Consider the following 18,442-nt stretch of genomic DNA (forward strand, 5'->3'; position numbering starts at 1 on the left):
GAGATAAGCTACCTATCTGTTTGCCTGTGCCTGTCTGCCTGCCTAAAGAGGGATACTTACCTGTTGCCTCCTGGAGAATCTGCTAACCTGCTACTGGGAAATACTTACCTTTGTACTCACCTCCGTGCTGTGGATCACTCTTCGCACAGTAAGAACTCTCACCTGGAAATCAGTCCTATAACACTACCTGCCTCCTCATCAAAGAAAAAACCTGAAACTCACCACGTCCTCTGCTTCCAGGTCCTGGTTCCTGTTATTATCACCATACCCGATTCACTGTAAAATAAACTCGCTTCCTGCTATCTTGGTCTCCCGTGTCTGTCTGACGCCGAGCTGCTCATTTTAGAAAATTGCTGAATCCTGACAGCATTTGGAGTATATGTTGTTGGTGGAGTTAAAATGCACCTGTGCTTGGCTTTGCCGGCTTTTCTCCAGTTTGTCTTCTGTGCGTTTTACCATCTGCATTTTAAATATATATATATATATAGTTTTTACTGATCCGTATAAAAACTGGCACTTCTGCTGCTCCTGTCTACAACCAGGATGCATTGATGTCGGTCAAAGAGTCGATGGTGGAAAAATGTGACAGCTCTAACAATTTCACAGGGAGTTGTTCACCTCCGTTTGTCTGATGATCACCAGACTGCCTCCTAAGAAATCCTAGAAGGCGTCCAGGTTTGTCTGAGATGGTACTGTAGACTCCTCATTGGGAATCAGGGAGGTTTATGCTTTCTTCAGCCTCTACCTGTGTCATCCAGCCGCTGCATTACCATGTTACCTGCAGCCTGGCCAGCACAGCACATCAGAACTTTTTCTACTTGGGATTCTTCACCAGTTACGTTCATTGCTGGAGGTAATCGTCTTCTCTATCGAGGTTAACTTCTCTTCGGATGTGTGGAGCTTGATCTATGTCCCGCTGTCAGCTGATGTGAGCCCTACCAAGCTGGCATTGCTGACTATGGCACTTTTCAACGCGATACATCAGCAACAAGTCTTTTGCCCTGAATGATCTTTTCAATAAGGAGTACCTCAATTTTATGTTTTTTGACTGAAACTTGGCAGCAACGTATGGATTTATGTTCATCTGGGGGAACTCTGCTCAGAAAATTGGACCCCACGTGAAGCACGTCAAGGTGGTGGTTTAAAGATTGCTTTTCCTGCAGACTTTTTAATCCATTTCCCTTCTCTGCATTCGAGCTGCAAACAATTAAAGTTGGCCTTTTAAAAACAATTTATGGTATTTTAGTTTACCGTGTGGCCAGTGTGTTGTTATCTGAATTCAGTGAGTTTCTTCTATCTATCATCAAACTAGAGAATGTTCTAATAATGGGAGATTTGAATCTACACATCGATGAGTTTGTGTGTTGCGGTCACTGATCTTATCTCCATTGTTTACTCTCTTCATTTTACTCAGCATGTGTGTGCCCCAACACATAAAAAAGGTTATATATTAGACCTTGTTTTTTCTTTAGTCCTCAGTGTGAAGGACATTATTTTAAGTGATCACAGCTGTATATATTTTAATGTGTCTGTTATTGTTGATCCAGCTCTTCCTAGACTTTTGATTCAAAGGCGATTCATAACTGATCACACTCCTCGAGCTTTCTCTTCTCTTTTTGATTTTGCATCTTTAGATTTCGATGCAATGAATGTGGATGCATTTCGTTTGTCTTTTAATACACATTGTAAAAACATTTTGGATAAAAGTGCACATTTTAAACAGAGTACTGTCCAGCGAACAAATTGTCCTTGGATAAATACAGAAACCACTAATGTGAGGAGAGTTTTCCGTAAGCCTGAACGACAGTGGAAAGGTCTAAGCTTGGGTCTCAAAGACTCAATCTTAAGAAATTGATCAGCTCTTTAAATGAGATGCTTAAAAATGCTCAAATCAATTATTTTGCAAATCTCATCAAATTAAATAAAAAAAAATTTAAATCCTATTTGATACAATTAAGAACATTGTTTTGCCATCTCCCCCTACAAGTGCTTTTAAATAACACAGACTGCAACCTCTTTTTAAATTATTTCATAGACAATTTAGCCTCTTTGGCCTCTCTCTCCCATATCGGCTTATTGTCTGGTCTCTCCTCTTACTTTTGATATATGGTCATCTTTTACCCCAGTGTCACTACAAGACATCACAGAACTGCTGGGTAGAATATAAAGGTCTTCTAGCCCACTTAGTGTCCACCCTGCAATCTTTTTCATGACCATATTCGACTGTATTGGCCCTAGTGTTCTTAATCTGATTAATCTCTCCCTTTCTTCAGGCTCTGTGCCATGTCTATTCACAAAAGCTGTTGCCTACCCACTACTAAAAAAGCCACATCTGGATCCTTCCTGACAGCTTTAGACCCATCTCAAAGCTACCATCTTTATCAAAAATCCTAGAGAAGGCTGTAGTAGAACAACTGAACCGCGTTTTGGTGGAAAAGGGTATCATGGATACTTTTCAATCTGGTTTTCGTAAATGGCACTCTACACAGTCAGCATTATTAAAAATTTCAAGTGACTTGCTGATGGCAGCTCACTATTCTGTGCTAGTTTTAATAGACTTAACATCAGCCTTAGACACTGTGGGTCATACTGTTCTTATTAATAGACTGAGAGACTTGTTTGCCATTTTTGCCACTGTGTTAAACTAGTTAACAGCTGTCTTGCGGGGTATCTCAATGTTCGGTTTTGGGCCCAATACTCTTTTTATTGTATTTATATCCTTTGGGGGTCATTCTAAAACGCTACAAAAATTTGTCTTATCATCTGTATGCTGATGATATACAATTGCATTGCTCTTTTCGACCTTCCAAGATCTACAAACTGTGTAAACTCAACAATTATCTGTCTGAAATTAAATTATGGCTGAACAACAACTTCCTGCAGTTAAATGCAAACAAAACAGAAACTCTTATTATTTCCTCTGATGAAAAGATTCCTTTAATCAAGCAACATCTCACATCTTCAGCTCCTACCGTGAAAACCAGTCTCACAAATTTGGCTGTCATGTTTGACAGTTCCTTGTTTTTGACAATCATTGTAAAATTCTTGTTCGTAACAGTTTTTTTCATTTAAGGAACATCTCTAAGTTGAGACCATTTGTGTCACAGACTGAGCTAGAGACAGTTATCCATGCTTTTATTTCCTCCCATTTAGACTATTGTAATAGTCTTTTTATTTGTTTTAGTAAAACCTCCCTGGCTCGCCTTCAGTCTGTACAGAATGCTGCAGTAAGACTGCTGACTAAAACTGACAGAAGAGCACACATAACTCCTGTTCTTGCATCCCTGCACTGGCTTCCTCTGCACTTGAGGATAAATTTTAAAATGTTGGTTTTAACTTTCAAGGCTATCCACGGCCAGGCTCCTAAATACATTTTTGACCTTTTGGTTCGTTTGGCTTCGTCTAGGACTCTGACTCAGACTCATGAATAACGGCTGTACTCTGGGGGACTTTTCTTCCAGCTATCTCACCACTGCTCATCTGCTCATGCTCTCGCATACTCACAATGTTGTCATCAGGAGGTTTACACAAATACAACAACTTGAAGTCATATCTGGGAGCAGCAATCAATGTTTCAATCTTGGCTACCGCTAAATGCTGTTAGTGAGCATTAGCAGAACATTAGGAGAATTTAAGGGACATAATACTACTGGCTGGCTGGTAATGGCCGGTAGTATCATGTCTAAAGCCTGAGCGTTCACAAACAAGACCCAAAAAAAAACACTGTCTGGGACTGCATATCTGTGTGCTGTAACTTCAAATAAAAAAAAGCAGAAAAATAGTTTTGATTACGTGCTCCCAATCTCCACTGACTATTGGGTGGGGAAATCTAAGCTGCGTTGAAAACTGTGGATCAGTTTGGAAGAGCTAGTTTAATAGACAGCTTCCTCCTTTATCCTGCTTACTTTTCTTTCCTCCCATTCATTTTCCTGCTCCCATAGTTTCTCTGCACCTCTCTGCAGTAATCCTCCTTAATGGATCAGTAGCCATATCTACGTACACAAATTATCAGTGGTGTGACTTACACTACACCTAAATGTTTCTGCACTAACAACTTGAACAAGTCAAGGAATTGCCAAATACCAGTAGACAACAGTGGTTGCATTTTGTTCTGTTCTGATGCTGTTACTACTTCTGGTCACTAGATCACACTGTGGTGATCTAGTGACCAGCAAACCAGGGACAACTGGAGCAGTTTGCTCATGAGGAGTGGGCCACAATACCTGCTGAGAGGTGCAGACGTCTCATTGACAGTTACAGGAATCGTTACACTGCAGTGATTGCCTCAAAAGGTTGTGCAACAAAATATTAAGTTATGGGTACCATCATTTCTGTCCAGGCCTGTTTCATGAGTTTTTTTTGTTTTTTTTTAATTCTGTTGAAAAGCAATGTCTGAATTTTATTTTTTCATTTTCATTGAAATTTAATTTATTTTTAATTCTGTCAGATTCTAGTTTCTTCTGTGACAGTTGAGGGTTTTTCTTTCATTAAACGAGGGGTACCACCAATTTTGGCCAGGTGTGTAAATATTATTTAATGTTAATAGTATCATATTGAAGAATTAAAAAGACAGAACTTTGAAGTGCAAACCAGGGACATGTTAATAAGATAGCTAAGCAGGCCATACAAATAGCACCTGCACTGAAAGCCAGTGCCTAGAAGTACTTTGGCTTCTATAAAGTTAAGATAAAAACAAAGTTTTCAGGAGTCACACTATATGCAAGTTTTGTACAAGTTTCCACCCAGAGAGGGAAGAAGTAAAACAGCTGTCAGTAGCTACTAGTTGTCCCTGCTCATGAAGACCATCAGACAAGCAATGTCAAAGGACTTGGGTCTGAATTCAGTGCTGAAAACCAGGGCTTGTGTGATATGTTTTGCACTTTGAAGCAACAATAGAACATGATGATCCTATGTGAAAGATACTAACTCATTTCCACACTCTACAACAAGACAAAAACAAAGAAAGTGGATAAGATAGCTTTAATCTGATAGATAATGGGCATCCAGTATCTTATGTCACTGTACTCAGCATTTTAACTACTTTTTTGGTTCCCAAAGTCTTGTTTGAATGACAATTGCTTTACAATGCAGTGTAGAACAAAATATTTGGTTTCTTTTAGGTCTGAAAGATTCTAAGTTTAAGATTTTGTTTGAATTGTAATTATGTATGCACTTGGATTATTTGATCAATAATTGGTATACAATTGCATCACAACCCTCTGAATCATAATTGATTTGTGAGGTGGCTGAAGAGTCCTACTCCTTCTGTATTGTCATTGCATTTGAAAATAAAATAATTTGAAAGAATATGATGCAATGTGATCAGTGAAGAAAGCCCTTCCCTCAATTGAAAGTCCCTAATAAACTAAGAAAGAGCCTACTATTTGAAGCAGGAGATCAAAAAGACTCATGAGGACAACAACAGCCACAGCATCACCAGTGCAAAAACAAGGAACAGACTGGTTGTAAGGTCTGCAACTGGTCCCCTGCAGTCTGAAAACACTGACTGTGTAGAACAGTCTAGGCTTGAAAGGCTTTATTCTCTATTTTTACCAAATTGCATTTCCTAAATGTTGGCTGTGTATTTGGGGAGCTGGATAAGTACATTTTGAATAGTAATGATTTGATTTTGTTGTTTTTTTTGTTCTGTACTCTGGATTACAAGACAGCCTCATTGCAGATGATAATGAGCAGTAAGTGAAGAGGCTCCTACTGCCTTTCGACTCGTACGTAATCATTGGCTGAGACACGTATGCATACACTCACAGGTGAACATTTGCTAAATTAGCGTAGGGGATAGCAGATGGTTCTCATTATGATCTGCCTGTCACTGCTATTTAACACCAGCTAACAAAGAGCAAAAATTTGTAATTCTCAATTCCATCAACTTTAACACCTCATCCTTGCAGTTCTTTCACAGATGAGGTGAAGAAAAGTGTCGTCATTCACAAGATCCTTAAGTAGCTTCTTCTCTGTCAATGGTAAACCAAGTTGCTAGAAATTTCTAAAAAAAAGTAATCTGAGTAAATGCTTATCTAATGCACCACATGTTATAAAAGCATATGGGTATGAGCTCATATCCTGCTGTGGTTTTAATTCCAGTTAAGCCCTTTCTCTCGCACTGCCATTTAACAACCTAGAACCTTTTAAAGACTCATGCTGGCTTTGGTAAATCCAATCAGCACTAATGTTGGACAGACATTTGAAAACAAGACACTTCACTTTTTGATGACTCTTAAGGTCTCACACAACATAAACCTTTCTGAAGCTTAGCAACTCCAAATGATCTGCTGTAAAAACACTGCATCTGGTGTTTAAACAGGAAATCCTCTAAATAAAATGCAGAAGAAAAAGGGACAAAAGAATAAGGAAACAATTAAAAGGAAGTTGTGCAAAAGAAAGAGAAAGTTTTATTTTAATTTGGTCTAGATGTCGTGATCCTGGTTTTCTTTGTGTTTTATTTTAATAGAATTGTGTTTTGTTAGTTTGTTTTATTGTTGTGGATTTAGTTTGTCACATTGCTGTTCCTTGTGTTCTATTTTGCGATTCCTTGTGGTTAGTTTCTCAGAGTCTCAATGTTGCATCTGCCATTTTCCCTCAGTCACTCCTGTTCACTCCACTCACACCTGTCCCTTGTAATTTGTTAGTCTCACTTGCAGCCACTTTCCCATCAGTTCCCAACTACTTAAGCTCTTAAATTTCAGTCTGTGTTCAACCGGTCATTGTGTTGTATATTACCCTGTCAGGTCTCCTTTGTGCTCCTTGTGTTTTCAGTTACTGCATATTTTGCTGCCTTGACAGCCTTTTTGTTCCTAATAAAACTTCTTGTGTTAGTCTGCATTTCTGAATCAGCAGATCTCAGCAGTGTGTCTTAATGATTTATGTAAACTACTTCCTGTAGCTTTTCCTTAAACTAGGTATCTGAGCTAACTGCCCACAATGTATATTAGCATATTCGTTTGCTATATGTATAGTTTTAAGTATTGCCTATGTGTGAAGCTTTGTCTTGTACTTTGATCATCCAAAGTTCTAAAACCTCCAAGTTTGAGTTACAGCTTCTGTTGGTTAAATTCTTCTTTCTTTCCAGTCAGCTCCCCCTTCTGGGTATTTATGGAGAGTGCACTATTTAGCATGCAGTATCAGAGCATCTTATTCAACACTTTGCACAATAAATGTTTTTTATGTGTGCCAGGTGCAGAATTGCGTGTTACTCACCTTCGCAAGAGAGGCCATGCGAGGTGACCCCAGACAAGCTATCTTTACAGACGTTGCAAAAGGTGGGCCGTGCGTGGGAGCAGGCATACCAGTTGTGCATCCCTGAGAAATGCTCCACATTAAACTGTGCCGTCTGACAAAGAAGAAGGTAAAACAGGTTGGAAGCAAAAAGTTCTAACAAGCAAAACATTTTCATTCCTAACTCATACTGACACTTGGACAAAAATGCATGAGGCTGCCCCATACCAATATCTGAGAACTGCTCTAGAACTACATATTCAGAATTGTTTCTGTGGAATTAAGGAAAATTACATTTAACAATGCTCTTAACATACATCCATCCATCCATCCATCCATCCATCCATCCATCCATCCATCCATCCATCCATCCATCCATTTTCTTCCACTTATCCAGGGTCGGGTCGCGGGGGCAGCAGCCTAAGCAGGGAGACCCAGACTTCCCTCTCCCCAGCCACTTGGGCCAGCTCCTCCGGGGGAATCCCAAGGCGTTCCCAGGCCAGCCGAGAATCATAGTCCCTCCATCGTGTCCTGGGTCTTCCTCTGGGCCTCCTCCCGGTGGGACGTGCCCAGAACACCTCACCAGGGAGGCGTCCAGGAGGCATCCTCACCAGATGCCCGAGCCACCTCAACTGGCTCCTCTCGACATGGAGGAGCAGCGGCTCTACTCTGAGTCCCTCCCGGATGACCGAGCTTCTCACCCTATCTCTAAGGGAGAGCCCAGACACCCTGCGGAGGAAACTCATTTCAGCCGCTTGTATTCGCGATCTCGTTCTTTCCGTCACTACCCAAAGCTCGTGACCATAGATGAGGGTAGGAACGTAGATCGACCGGTAAATCGAGAGCTTCGCTTTTTGGCTCAGCTCTCTCTTCCCCACGACAGACCTGTACAGCGCCCGCTTCACTGCAGACGCTGCACCAGTCCGCCTGTCGATCTCCCGCTCCATTTTTCCCTCATTCGTGAACAAGACCCCGAGATACTTAAACTCCTCCACTTGGGCCAGGACATCTTCCCCGACCCGGAGAAGGCATTCTACCCTTTTCCAGCTAAAGACCATGGCCTCGGATTTGGAGGCACTGATCCTCATCACAGCTGCTTCACACTCGCTGCGAACTGATCCAACAAAAGCTGGAGATCACGGCCTGATGAAGCCTCATGCTCTTAACAGCTAATGCAAATTAGTGCAAGAAGGTTGGCAGGGAATACATCGGACAAATGTTCAAGTCCAAACTTGGCCTACTGTTTCTTGTTTTCTGTTCTCATTTAGATTTTTAATAACTTTGACTTCTCAAAAACTGGTATGCATTAAAAGTACTTTGTTAAGCTTGTGAACACATTATGAATATGATACAAAATACACAATGAAATGTAATAAAAGTTTCCACTTTGCCCCATCACCCTTTTGCATGATTGCTATTAGCTTGAACATCCAAAAGTGGCACTTTGAGGTAAAATCGAATACCAAAGGCTTTGTGACCACGTTTCAAATGAGACAAAGTAGGAGTGAGAATGGGCTGTGAAAAAATAAAATAAAGTTTCATTGCTGCATGCTACTTTTACAAATTGATGGAGCAAAACAGCTGTTTGAACAAAGAACACAACTGATCAAGATTTCGTCAATCATTCCTTTCATATGAGTTTTCCCATATGCTACTATGTTAGAGGTTTGATCATAACCCAACCACAAAAACTGTGTGGTAAAATAAAAGGAGAAATTCTCCCCTTATATGACTGTGCTCCAGATGTATCAGGCTACGCGCCTGGTGGAGTTCCGGGCTCAAGTGCTGTTGGGGTGCTCTCTGACATCTCTTGTAAACTAGGTCAGAATCACCATCTTGGAGAAAGAAGACACAGTCTTTCTAGCTGTGGAACTGAAAACAGAGGGGCTTCAGGAGTAGAAAGACATGACCGCCCATCCTCAGCTGCTGCCCAAAATGTGTCTCGTTGGTGTTTTTCAGGGCCCCAGTCCCAAAAGGCATTCTCCTCAAACTGTCTCTCTCAAGCACAATTTCTCAGCTCACACAATGTTTGAACAAAAAGCCCCCAGTTTGGGTGCATTAAATGTTTCTCACAGCAGTTGTTCAAAACGTTTTTGTAAATGTTCTAAACGTTTCAATAAAGTCTGAATTTTCTGTGCAAAAAACCCAAAATCAAAAGACTGGAGGCAACAGTCAAATAATGCTGCACATCTCTCGAAAGACAGAGGACAGCCCCTCCTCATTGCTTTATATCTTGTCTGAGTTGTACTTGTGCACACACGTGTGTTCCCTGTGGTGTGCAAGCTCTGGGGTTGCTGCGCTGCACTGCACTGCAGTGAGGGGGTGAGGGATTGGGGTCTTATATAAGATTCCCCTTCACAAATCAGAGCTGCTTTCTGCTTCCTGCTTCCACCTTGCCACTGAGCTTACCACAACCTGTCACTGTCAACCCGCAGCCCAGAGATTCACATATCTGTTGTCAGCAGAAGATCCAGAAAATGTCATAAAAGGGAAACTGTTGGGCTTTCTCTAGATCGTCTTATACAACAAAGATAAAAAACTAAGAGTTGTAATCAAATATACAGATAGTAACATATGTTATTGAAGACTATCCAGTTAAGAATCTCTGAGAGATGACACATCTTCTTTGCTAGGATCTCCTCACACTTGTGGTCATACAGTATGTAGGTCCAAGTGTGTATTTGCACGTGTCCTGAAGCTTTGCACATTAATATCTGAACTTCTTGCAGATTTTGTGCAGGAAACAATGGTATTCGTTTGACAATTAAATGATTTTTTTTTAAAAGCAGCACCCCGCAGTCTAACAGGATATGCCTAATCTCAGATCTATTGTCTCTGAACACTCCCTGTCTGCCTCTTCCTAATTTTCATCTCTGCTCACATACAACAGTTACATACAAATTGTGGCACAGATGCATCTGTGCTCAATAAGTGGGCAGCTCTTACCTCGTAATGTTCTCTGGACTGGACAGACTTGAGCGAACTGATCCAGTCCTCCATCTCCTTCCTGTTCTCGGCACAGAGGATGAGTCTACGGAACGGAGTGATCACCTGGAAGAAGAGACAGAGGCATGCTGAGGAAGTGAAGATGGACAGTGCTGTGACGGAATCAAGAGGAACACTTTCCCCATCGCTCCCCTCCTCCAGCTCAGCTGTGAGCCAAGAGAGAGAACAGCTCGGTCTTTAAGGCGGAGAAAGGATGAGAAATCCCCCCTCCTCCTTTGTCTTCAACTCTCATTAACTCTTGCTTGTTCCCACCTTCTTCAGTTGGTTGTTTCCTTTAGTTCAGCATCCTTCTTCAAACCTTTTTTTTTCTTTTTCTACCTTCTTTATGTTGTGTTGAAGCAGATAAGACAAAGAACCTTCTTTCCTCCCTTTTGTTTGTGTTTAAAGAAGAGTCTCTGTAGATAACCCTACAGACATGCAGCCTCCTCTCAACACCCCATCACTTATTTATGCTCCCTCATCTCTTCTTTCCACCGCATGTTATCCCTATTCACTGTAGTAAGAGAAGTGAGGCTGAACAGAGGCACTACCCACACATAAAAACACACAAAGAAATGATAAATGTCATCGATGACTGAGAATAGTCTTGTGACAAATGACAAACATAAATGTCATCTAAGTTGGAAAAAAGAGACATACTTTAAGGGGTGGGCTATATGTACAGTGTATGAAAACACTAGTGTAGTAGTACACTAGTAAAAACAATATGTTGTTTGTATTACTGATTAAAAACACACTTGTTTCCTAGTTTGCAGAACAACACATCCATATTTTCCATATCCTGACAGAAGTAACGGTGCACCAAGTAAAAAGTGGAGTTTGTGCATAATTTCAAGTAGCATATCAGCTACTATGTAGAGGATACCCCACTAAGATCAAGAACAGTGTACCGTATGACTCACTACTGTCAGGATCGGGAGTTACACAGAAGAACCCTGAGCGCAGACTCATCTTAAAAAGGAACTTAATTTATTAAATAAGAAAAGTTAACAAAACAAAAGCTGACGAGGCAGCAAACAAATAAAGAACAAACTAAAAACTAACAGAAACAGGACCGGGAACAAGCAGGATGGAAACAAACAACTAGTAACGATGAAACAAATAACAATGAACCAGCGGAGTGTGGAAGGCAATGACCGGGTTTTAAAGACTGAGGATAATTAAGTAAATGGAAACAGGTGACGTGATTACAAAGTGGGGACAGGTGTAGGTGTGGCAGATAGATAAAGAGAAAGACTGAGGAGGACCAAATGAAACAAGAGACAAGACAGAAACCAAACAAACTAACAAACTAAATAAAAATAAAACAAAACCATAACACAGGAAAAAAAAACAAATCACCACAACTACAAGGCTAATATAATCAAGGTTGTTTTAGTGCAAATGTTGACAGTTGTTGTGTCCAGGTCATACAGTGGATTTAATGCCATATCATTCATATCAGCTTGGTTTAGCTAAAAGTGGACAGATGTCCAAAAAAGCACTATATTTAATAAAATATGTTGAAAACCTGTTTAAAAAAAAGGAGAAACACAAGAAACTTGATCATTTGGAAAACAAACAAACCAAAAACATTACAGAGTACAACCAAATGATGAAGGCAGGCTACAAGACTAATGGCCCAACAAACAATGACCTAACTGCTGTATTAATGTGTCAAAATGTTAGTTTGTTTGCACATTAACGATTAAACTTGATCAGTGAGTGCCAGCTTTTTCTTTTCTGTTTTAAAATTAGTTGTTGTAGTTGTGTGGCACCTGATCCAGTCACTTACTGCTGGATTGGTGCGCAGAGAGCCCTGATATTAGACAGATCAAGCAGTTTGTGTAAATTACTAATGAATGTAAGTGATAAAGCTAGAAATGCAGATTGCAGGAAAAACATAAGTTGATAAATACAAGCAAATTTCAATGTTACCAATTTAACTAAATGCTAAAATACAACATTTAAATTAAAAAGGTTTTAAAATTAAAACGTATATATTTGCTGCAAACAGGTATCCACAGTTACGTTCACACTGCAGGCAAAAGTTGCCCGAATCCAATATTTTTGCTCATATGTAATTAAGATCTGATTTTTTACGATACTCTGAACATGACAACAATTAGATTGTTTTTTAATCCAACCCAGGTCACTTTCATCTGTGGTACTAAATCGGATACATATCATTTATCAAAGAAACCTCAGTCTGAATGGTCAGATTGCATTTCATTTGACTTTCACATCACTGAAGTAGGGGAATGTAGATTGATCCAAATATTGATATTATTGATACCACTGTCATGCAGTTTAAAGATTAGAACTCCACACGTCATCAGATACAGAAGTCTAGTAGCTTCACAGGTTTTTTTCTTGGACTTTTTAGACTTGCCATGTCCTGGATGACTGAGATGGTGATACTAATGTTGCTGTTGGATCACATCAACACTCGCGAGACAGGACCGATACTTATACTTGAAGTATATAACTCCTGTTCTGGAAGTACAGGGCTGTGCTAGAGTAGGCAGGAAGTGGTCAGAGAAACAAGCATGACAGATAATTCTGTCGACTTGAACTGCACAACTTGAGAATTGATACAAACATGCTAACATGTATAGCATCCATATTTATGTTCTGCATGCAACGTCACTTTTTCTTCTGCACATGTGGGTTGCTTTAGGGCCAAAGACTGTTCACACTGGATTCTGAGAACGGTCTCATTTAACATAAAATGTAAGCGACCACAAAAAATTGAATAAATAAAAATCTGAGCAAAAAACTCGGAATTGAGGATTAGGACTTGCAGTGTGAATGCCTAAAGTGATATATTGTTTGTGAAATGCATTTGAACAATTCTGAAATCTTACAAATATATTTCCACCAGATGAAGGAAAGCAAATTTCAGGTAAACCTCTCTAAAACTGAACTATTATTCACAACAGAGAATTATTAATACTATCAACATACTTGCGTAAATATCACCTCTCAATCTTTGCTTCTAACCAATTCTGCAACAAAACTGGATGTCAGGTTCTCCTCTGATCGTGTTGCAGCTGTCTTTCTGTTATGTGGTTTTTATTAACAAAATAAAAACAGGCAATAACAGAGTACTCCAACTCTCAAACCAAGACAAGTTTCCCTTGCCTCAAAAAGTGCAACACTCTTCAAGCAGGCCTCTTAGTATGAACAGAAAAAACATAGATTGTGCAGAATACAGTGGTATCTGACATTTCTTAAACCAAATAAACAAAGACATGTTGATCCAATATTCATTAACCTCCTCTATTTAACATCTGCAGCATAAACAGAAGTCAAGCACTTTTGTCCGAAACCTGGTTACAGCAGGTAATAATGGATCCACTCCTGCTAATTATGTACATTTTCACATTTCTTGAACAATAGGCTGTGTAGGAGTAACTTCTAATTTTCAATTAGGATTACTGATTAATCCATAGCCAGTTATTAGTTGTAATTATTGTGAATCCTTGACCTTCAGTTTTTCTCACCCAAAATGGAAATAAACACTGAGTTTTGTCTGAATTCTCAGGGTTTTTGTCTGACTTTTTAAATACTGGTAAAATCATAATAGTGGATGATTTCAATATTCATGTAGATATTGTAAGTAATATCTTCAACGTAGCTTTTAATAATTTTGTACAGTCAGTTGTTCTTACCCAAAATGTCCACAAACCTACTTATCCTCTCATCGTACTTGATCTGGTTCTGATCTATGGCACCAAGGGCAATTCATTAACAACATATCACACAATCCTGTTTTATTTGACCATTTTTAATAAACTTATCCTATATGTCAGGACCTCTATTAGGAGCCTTTTGTGTTTAAGTATTAGAGGTTTTGGGGATTCTTCTGTTTATTTTACCTATCTGTGATCCCAGTGATTCCTGTGATTCCTGCCTGCATTCCATGTTTCATCCTTTACCAACCGTAACAGCTCTTTCATCAGATTCTTCATAAAGAAATTGTTTTAATTCAAAAGAAAATTCACACCATCCTTCCTACTATTGTCACTGGTTCATTACCTTTTTTCCCCATTTTTTTTTGTTATATTCTTTCATGGGTTGCATGTTTATTCACCAAACAATTTAACATTCTCATCCCTTACAACCTAATTACACAGTAGTGCACACATAACCTCAAAAATTACAGACAAGGATGATTGGTACATTCTATACCATATGAAAGAGTAAATTTACAAAGCACACAATCATAAACAAAACCCTCTAGAACAGGAGCACTGAGGTGTACATGTTTGATCCCCCCCCACCCCCCCCAAAAATAAATAAATAAATAAATAAATAAATAAATGATGGTCAGACCAGTGTAACACATTTAATCCATTTTTCCCATCTTTTCAAAATAGACCCCCCTGAAGTCTTCTGGCAAAAGTAATTCTTTCCATCGTAAAAGTGCCATAAATTATATCAAACTATCAGTCCACCATAGGTCTTCCTAGTTTTAGCCCTTTCCTAGTTATGGTTTTCCTACAAGCAGCACTTCAAATTTGAAATAAATATGTCACTAGAGGAGACATTTGGTACTGATTTATTACCAACAAGCTGTTGAGGAAGTAGAACTACTTACAAACATTTGCTTTGAAACACTGGGAGGCACACATGGTAGAAATCACAACAAAGCACAATGCACCACTGAGGGAGTCTTCTTCTTTTTATTTAATGGCAGATCACACACAACTGACAGGTGCATACCGCCACCTACTGTACATGAGTGTGTCACTTCATGTCTTTAAACCTTGTTTATGTATTACAAAAACCCCCCACTAAATTCTTCTAGTCAGTTTTGTATTTTATAGAAATATAAATTAAGCTTTCCCAACTATTTCTATTTCCTCTTTGTTTCCCTTCGGTTCCCATGCTACCCTTCATACTCCACTCGTGCCCTTTCCTTCCTCTGCTACCTGCAGCCTTTTTCACTCAGTTGCATACAGCACACATATCATCAATGCACACACACAGTTTAACTCTTCTAATTTCCAGCAGAGTCTTACCAACCTTAAATAATAAAGCATTAATGGAAGTTGTTGTCACTGCTCTTGTACACAATCTTAATTCCCTGTATTGAGTTTTTTAAATTTCGTTTTCAGATATTCCATATGTTTCCATATGTGACTGTCTAAACATAAGCCAAAGTATTTAAGTTCAGATACCATCTCTAGTGGCTGTTCATATAATGTTAATTTTCCTATACCAATCTTTCTCTTATTTGTGATCATTATGTAGGACTTACTGATAACTTGAAGCCCCATTCATATGACCAATTCTCTACTTTATGATTTGCTTTCTTAATGTTTTCTTTTACATATGATACATTCTTTCCCTTCATCCATATGACCCCATCGTCTGCATATAATGCTGATTTTATACATTTATCTAAATCGTAAAATATATCATTTATCATAATGTTAAATAGGATTGGTCAGTTTGCACTCCTTTGCGGTAAAAGTACGAATTTTAGGTAAACACTAATGAACTGCATGGCAAACACCTGGAAAATAGACAACTGGAAGCAGGTGAGAGTGGGCGGGGCAGGAGCAGAACTGAGGAGCATTAAGCTACACATGAGAACACACTGGCGGTGTGTGTATATAAATATGGATATATGTGTAGCAATAGAAGAATTGATGTATGTAATAAAATATTAAAAATATATGTTTGCCAGTTACTCCAATAAACTGTCACTGAGATGTGTTCTGTATATATCTACCTACAGTTTACAACATTTTCTCTCATCATTGGTGTAAATATCCAGCCAATATAACAGCTTAATTTCAGTATAAATGCATAAACGTTTTTGAATTTATTAAATCAAAATCAAAACGTTAACAGTACATTTATATCCATAAACGTCATAATTTCTGTGGGGGAAAAAATAGCATTATCTAGCAGATAACGAACCCCAAAGGGCGGGAGGTGGGGTGGGGGGGCATGCTAGCTCGTCCGATGTATTATGCTAACCGGTCTTTTATTGTTTTTAAATTAAGTAACAGTTTGGGGTGGAAAGTTTCCGCTATTTCGCACACGTGTAGCGATTGGTTGTCTACACTGCATCCAGCGATCTCATTGGTCGTCTACAGTCGGGGGGTTGACCTTTGTACGAATTACCCGCTCTGACTGGACAGTCTACGGTCAAGTTTTCGGTAAATTTGATTAGCTAGGGACAGGTATAAGCTTAGCCCATTGGTCGTCTACGGTCGGGGGGTTGACCTTTGTACAAATGCCCCGCTCTGATTGGTGAGTCTACGGTTGAGGAGCCGAAGGCTCTGATTGGCTGTCTACAGTGAAAAGTCTACGGTCGATTGCACCACCGTAGACAGTTCGTCTGCGGGAACCGATAAACACTGAAACTTAGGTAGGATAAACACAGGAATGAGAAAGACCTTCATAGTCGCTTGAAATAAACCCTTACTTGAGAAACCTGATCTTAATTCAGGAGCTCTAACCAATTAAAGATTTTGAGATGATTGAACACAAAATAGATCAAATTAAACACTCACATAGCTTCTCAGCGAGGTGTCTGCTAGTGTGCTGTTCATTCACAGATTCATACACTTGGTGGTATATTCACCATTATTAGATATCAGAGGGTGTTAGAAGGCATGTGAGTTATGAACCTTTTCTACATTTCCATACCAAAGGTATGGTCATGGTGCAAAAACGTGTATCGTTACATCTCTCGTATTTGCAGTGCTAACCACCATACCGCCAATCTGCTCTGAACATTTTCTCAATGTTTACCATTCAACTTTTCATTTAAATATGAATTTTAAAAAATGACTATGAAAATCCAGTAAACGTACTGTGTGTTTGTGTCTGTGTCCTGTTCTACCGCAAAAGCTCCATCATTTTCCAGTGCACCATTCAAAACTGACAAGTCACCATAATCTCAATTGATACACTCAGCTGCTGTGAAAGTCCATTATTTTTCTAAATTATACTCTCTTTGTGGCAATAATAGGATAAATGTGTTACTGTGCACGCCACATAACATGTAGGATAAACACACACACACCTACAATAGGTCTTCCAAAGAAAAACTGAGTGCAACTGTGAACAAAAGGTTAAAAAAAAAGAAATGTGTCTTACTGGTCACAAAGTTGTCTGAACCTTGCATATTTTAGCAAAACCATATCCATTATAACAGAATGGGTTTGGAACTGGCCTGTCTGCAGTCCAAACATCTTACCAACTGAAAACATTTGAACCAAAAAAATCAAGCAAAGAAGACCCTGGTCTGTTGAATAGATAGAACCATAAATCAGACAAGAATGGGATAACAGTCCCCTCCCAAAACTCCAGCAAAAGACAGTTGGAAGACAGTGAGAAACATTTTTTGAGATGTGTTGCTAAAATCAAATTCAATTGTTTTTTCCCCAACATTTCGGAAACATCCAAGCTGGCATGTCACTATCTCTAGGTCTCTTTCTCATTTTACAACCCAGATTGGTTAACCACTGAGACAACTCCCAGCTAAAAAAAAAGAGAAAATAGAGAAATTGTGTACATTCAAGACCTCAGTGGTACCTGTGGTCATCGAAGCACTCAGTGCTGTGAACCCTAAAGAGGTTCCAACAAATCCCAGGAACAACCTCAGAGACCTTCAAAAGAGCATAGTCCTAGCAATATCTAAGATAGTGCTCAGAACCCTGAAGCTCCCAGGCCTCTGGTAGAGGACCCAAGCTTGAAGTGATGTGGAATATAGGGTGAGGTTTTTTTTTGTGTGTATATATATATATATTGATAGAGACAGAGAGAGAGAGAGAGAGAGAGATTTATACTATTTTATTGTTAAATATAGGGCTGCAACTAACGATAATTTCAATAATCGATTAATCGGCCGATTATTTTCTCGATTAATCGGTCGTCTTGGAATTTATTCATTCATTCAGTCATTCATTTTGGCCCACATAAAAAAGTTATCTGTATGTAAAGGAGTAGGTTGATGTAAAACTTTTACTACTTTCTTATTTTTAAATAAATCAATATAAATTCAATTCAACATTCTCACTTTATATAATTAGCTCTCAAGCAGAAAATAACAGCTTATTTACCACCCGTGTTTCACATCTCTAAAAAACTTACAACTAAATCAATTAAACACACACACTACAAGTACCATTAAAACAATTAATTACATAAATAAGTAGATGTAAATTTAGTTAAATGTTGCCTCACTCTTCACTTGCAT

General features: G+C 39.0%; 1 protein-coding gene across 6 annotated transcripts in view; it reads right to left on the reverse strand.

The window, feature by feature from the left end:
* Positions 1–18,442, reverse strand: part of dgkh (diacylglycerol kinase, eta) — a 134,317-nt gene that overhangs the window by 66,805 nt on the left and 49,070 nt on the right. For all 6 annotated transcript variants that reach the window (XM_037976157.1, XM_037976155.1, XM_017431817.3 and 3 more), the window contains 2 exons: positions 10,180–10,284; positions 7,216–7,348 (listed from right to left, as the gene is read on the reverse strand). In XM_037976157.1, the coding sequence (XP_037832085.1) occupies positions 7,216–7,348; positions 10,180–10,284 (238 nt within the window). The remainder of the gene's footprint in view (positions 1–7,215; positions 7,349–10,179; positions 10,285–18,442) is intronic.

Source organism: Kryptolebias marmoratus, linkage group LG6, assembly GCF_001649575.2.
Source record: "Kryptolebias marmoratus isolate JLee-2015 linkage group LG6, ASM164957v2, whole genome shotgun sequence".
Lineage (NCBI taxonomy): Eukaryota > Metazoa > Chordata > Actinopteri > Cyprinodontiformes > Rivulidae > Kryptolebias > Kryptolebias marmoratus.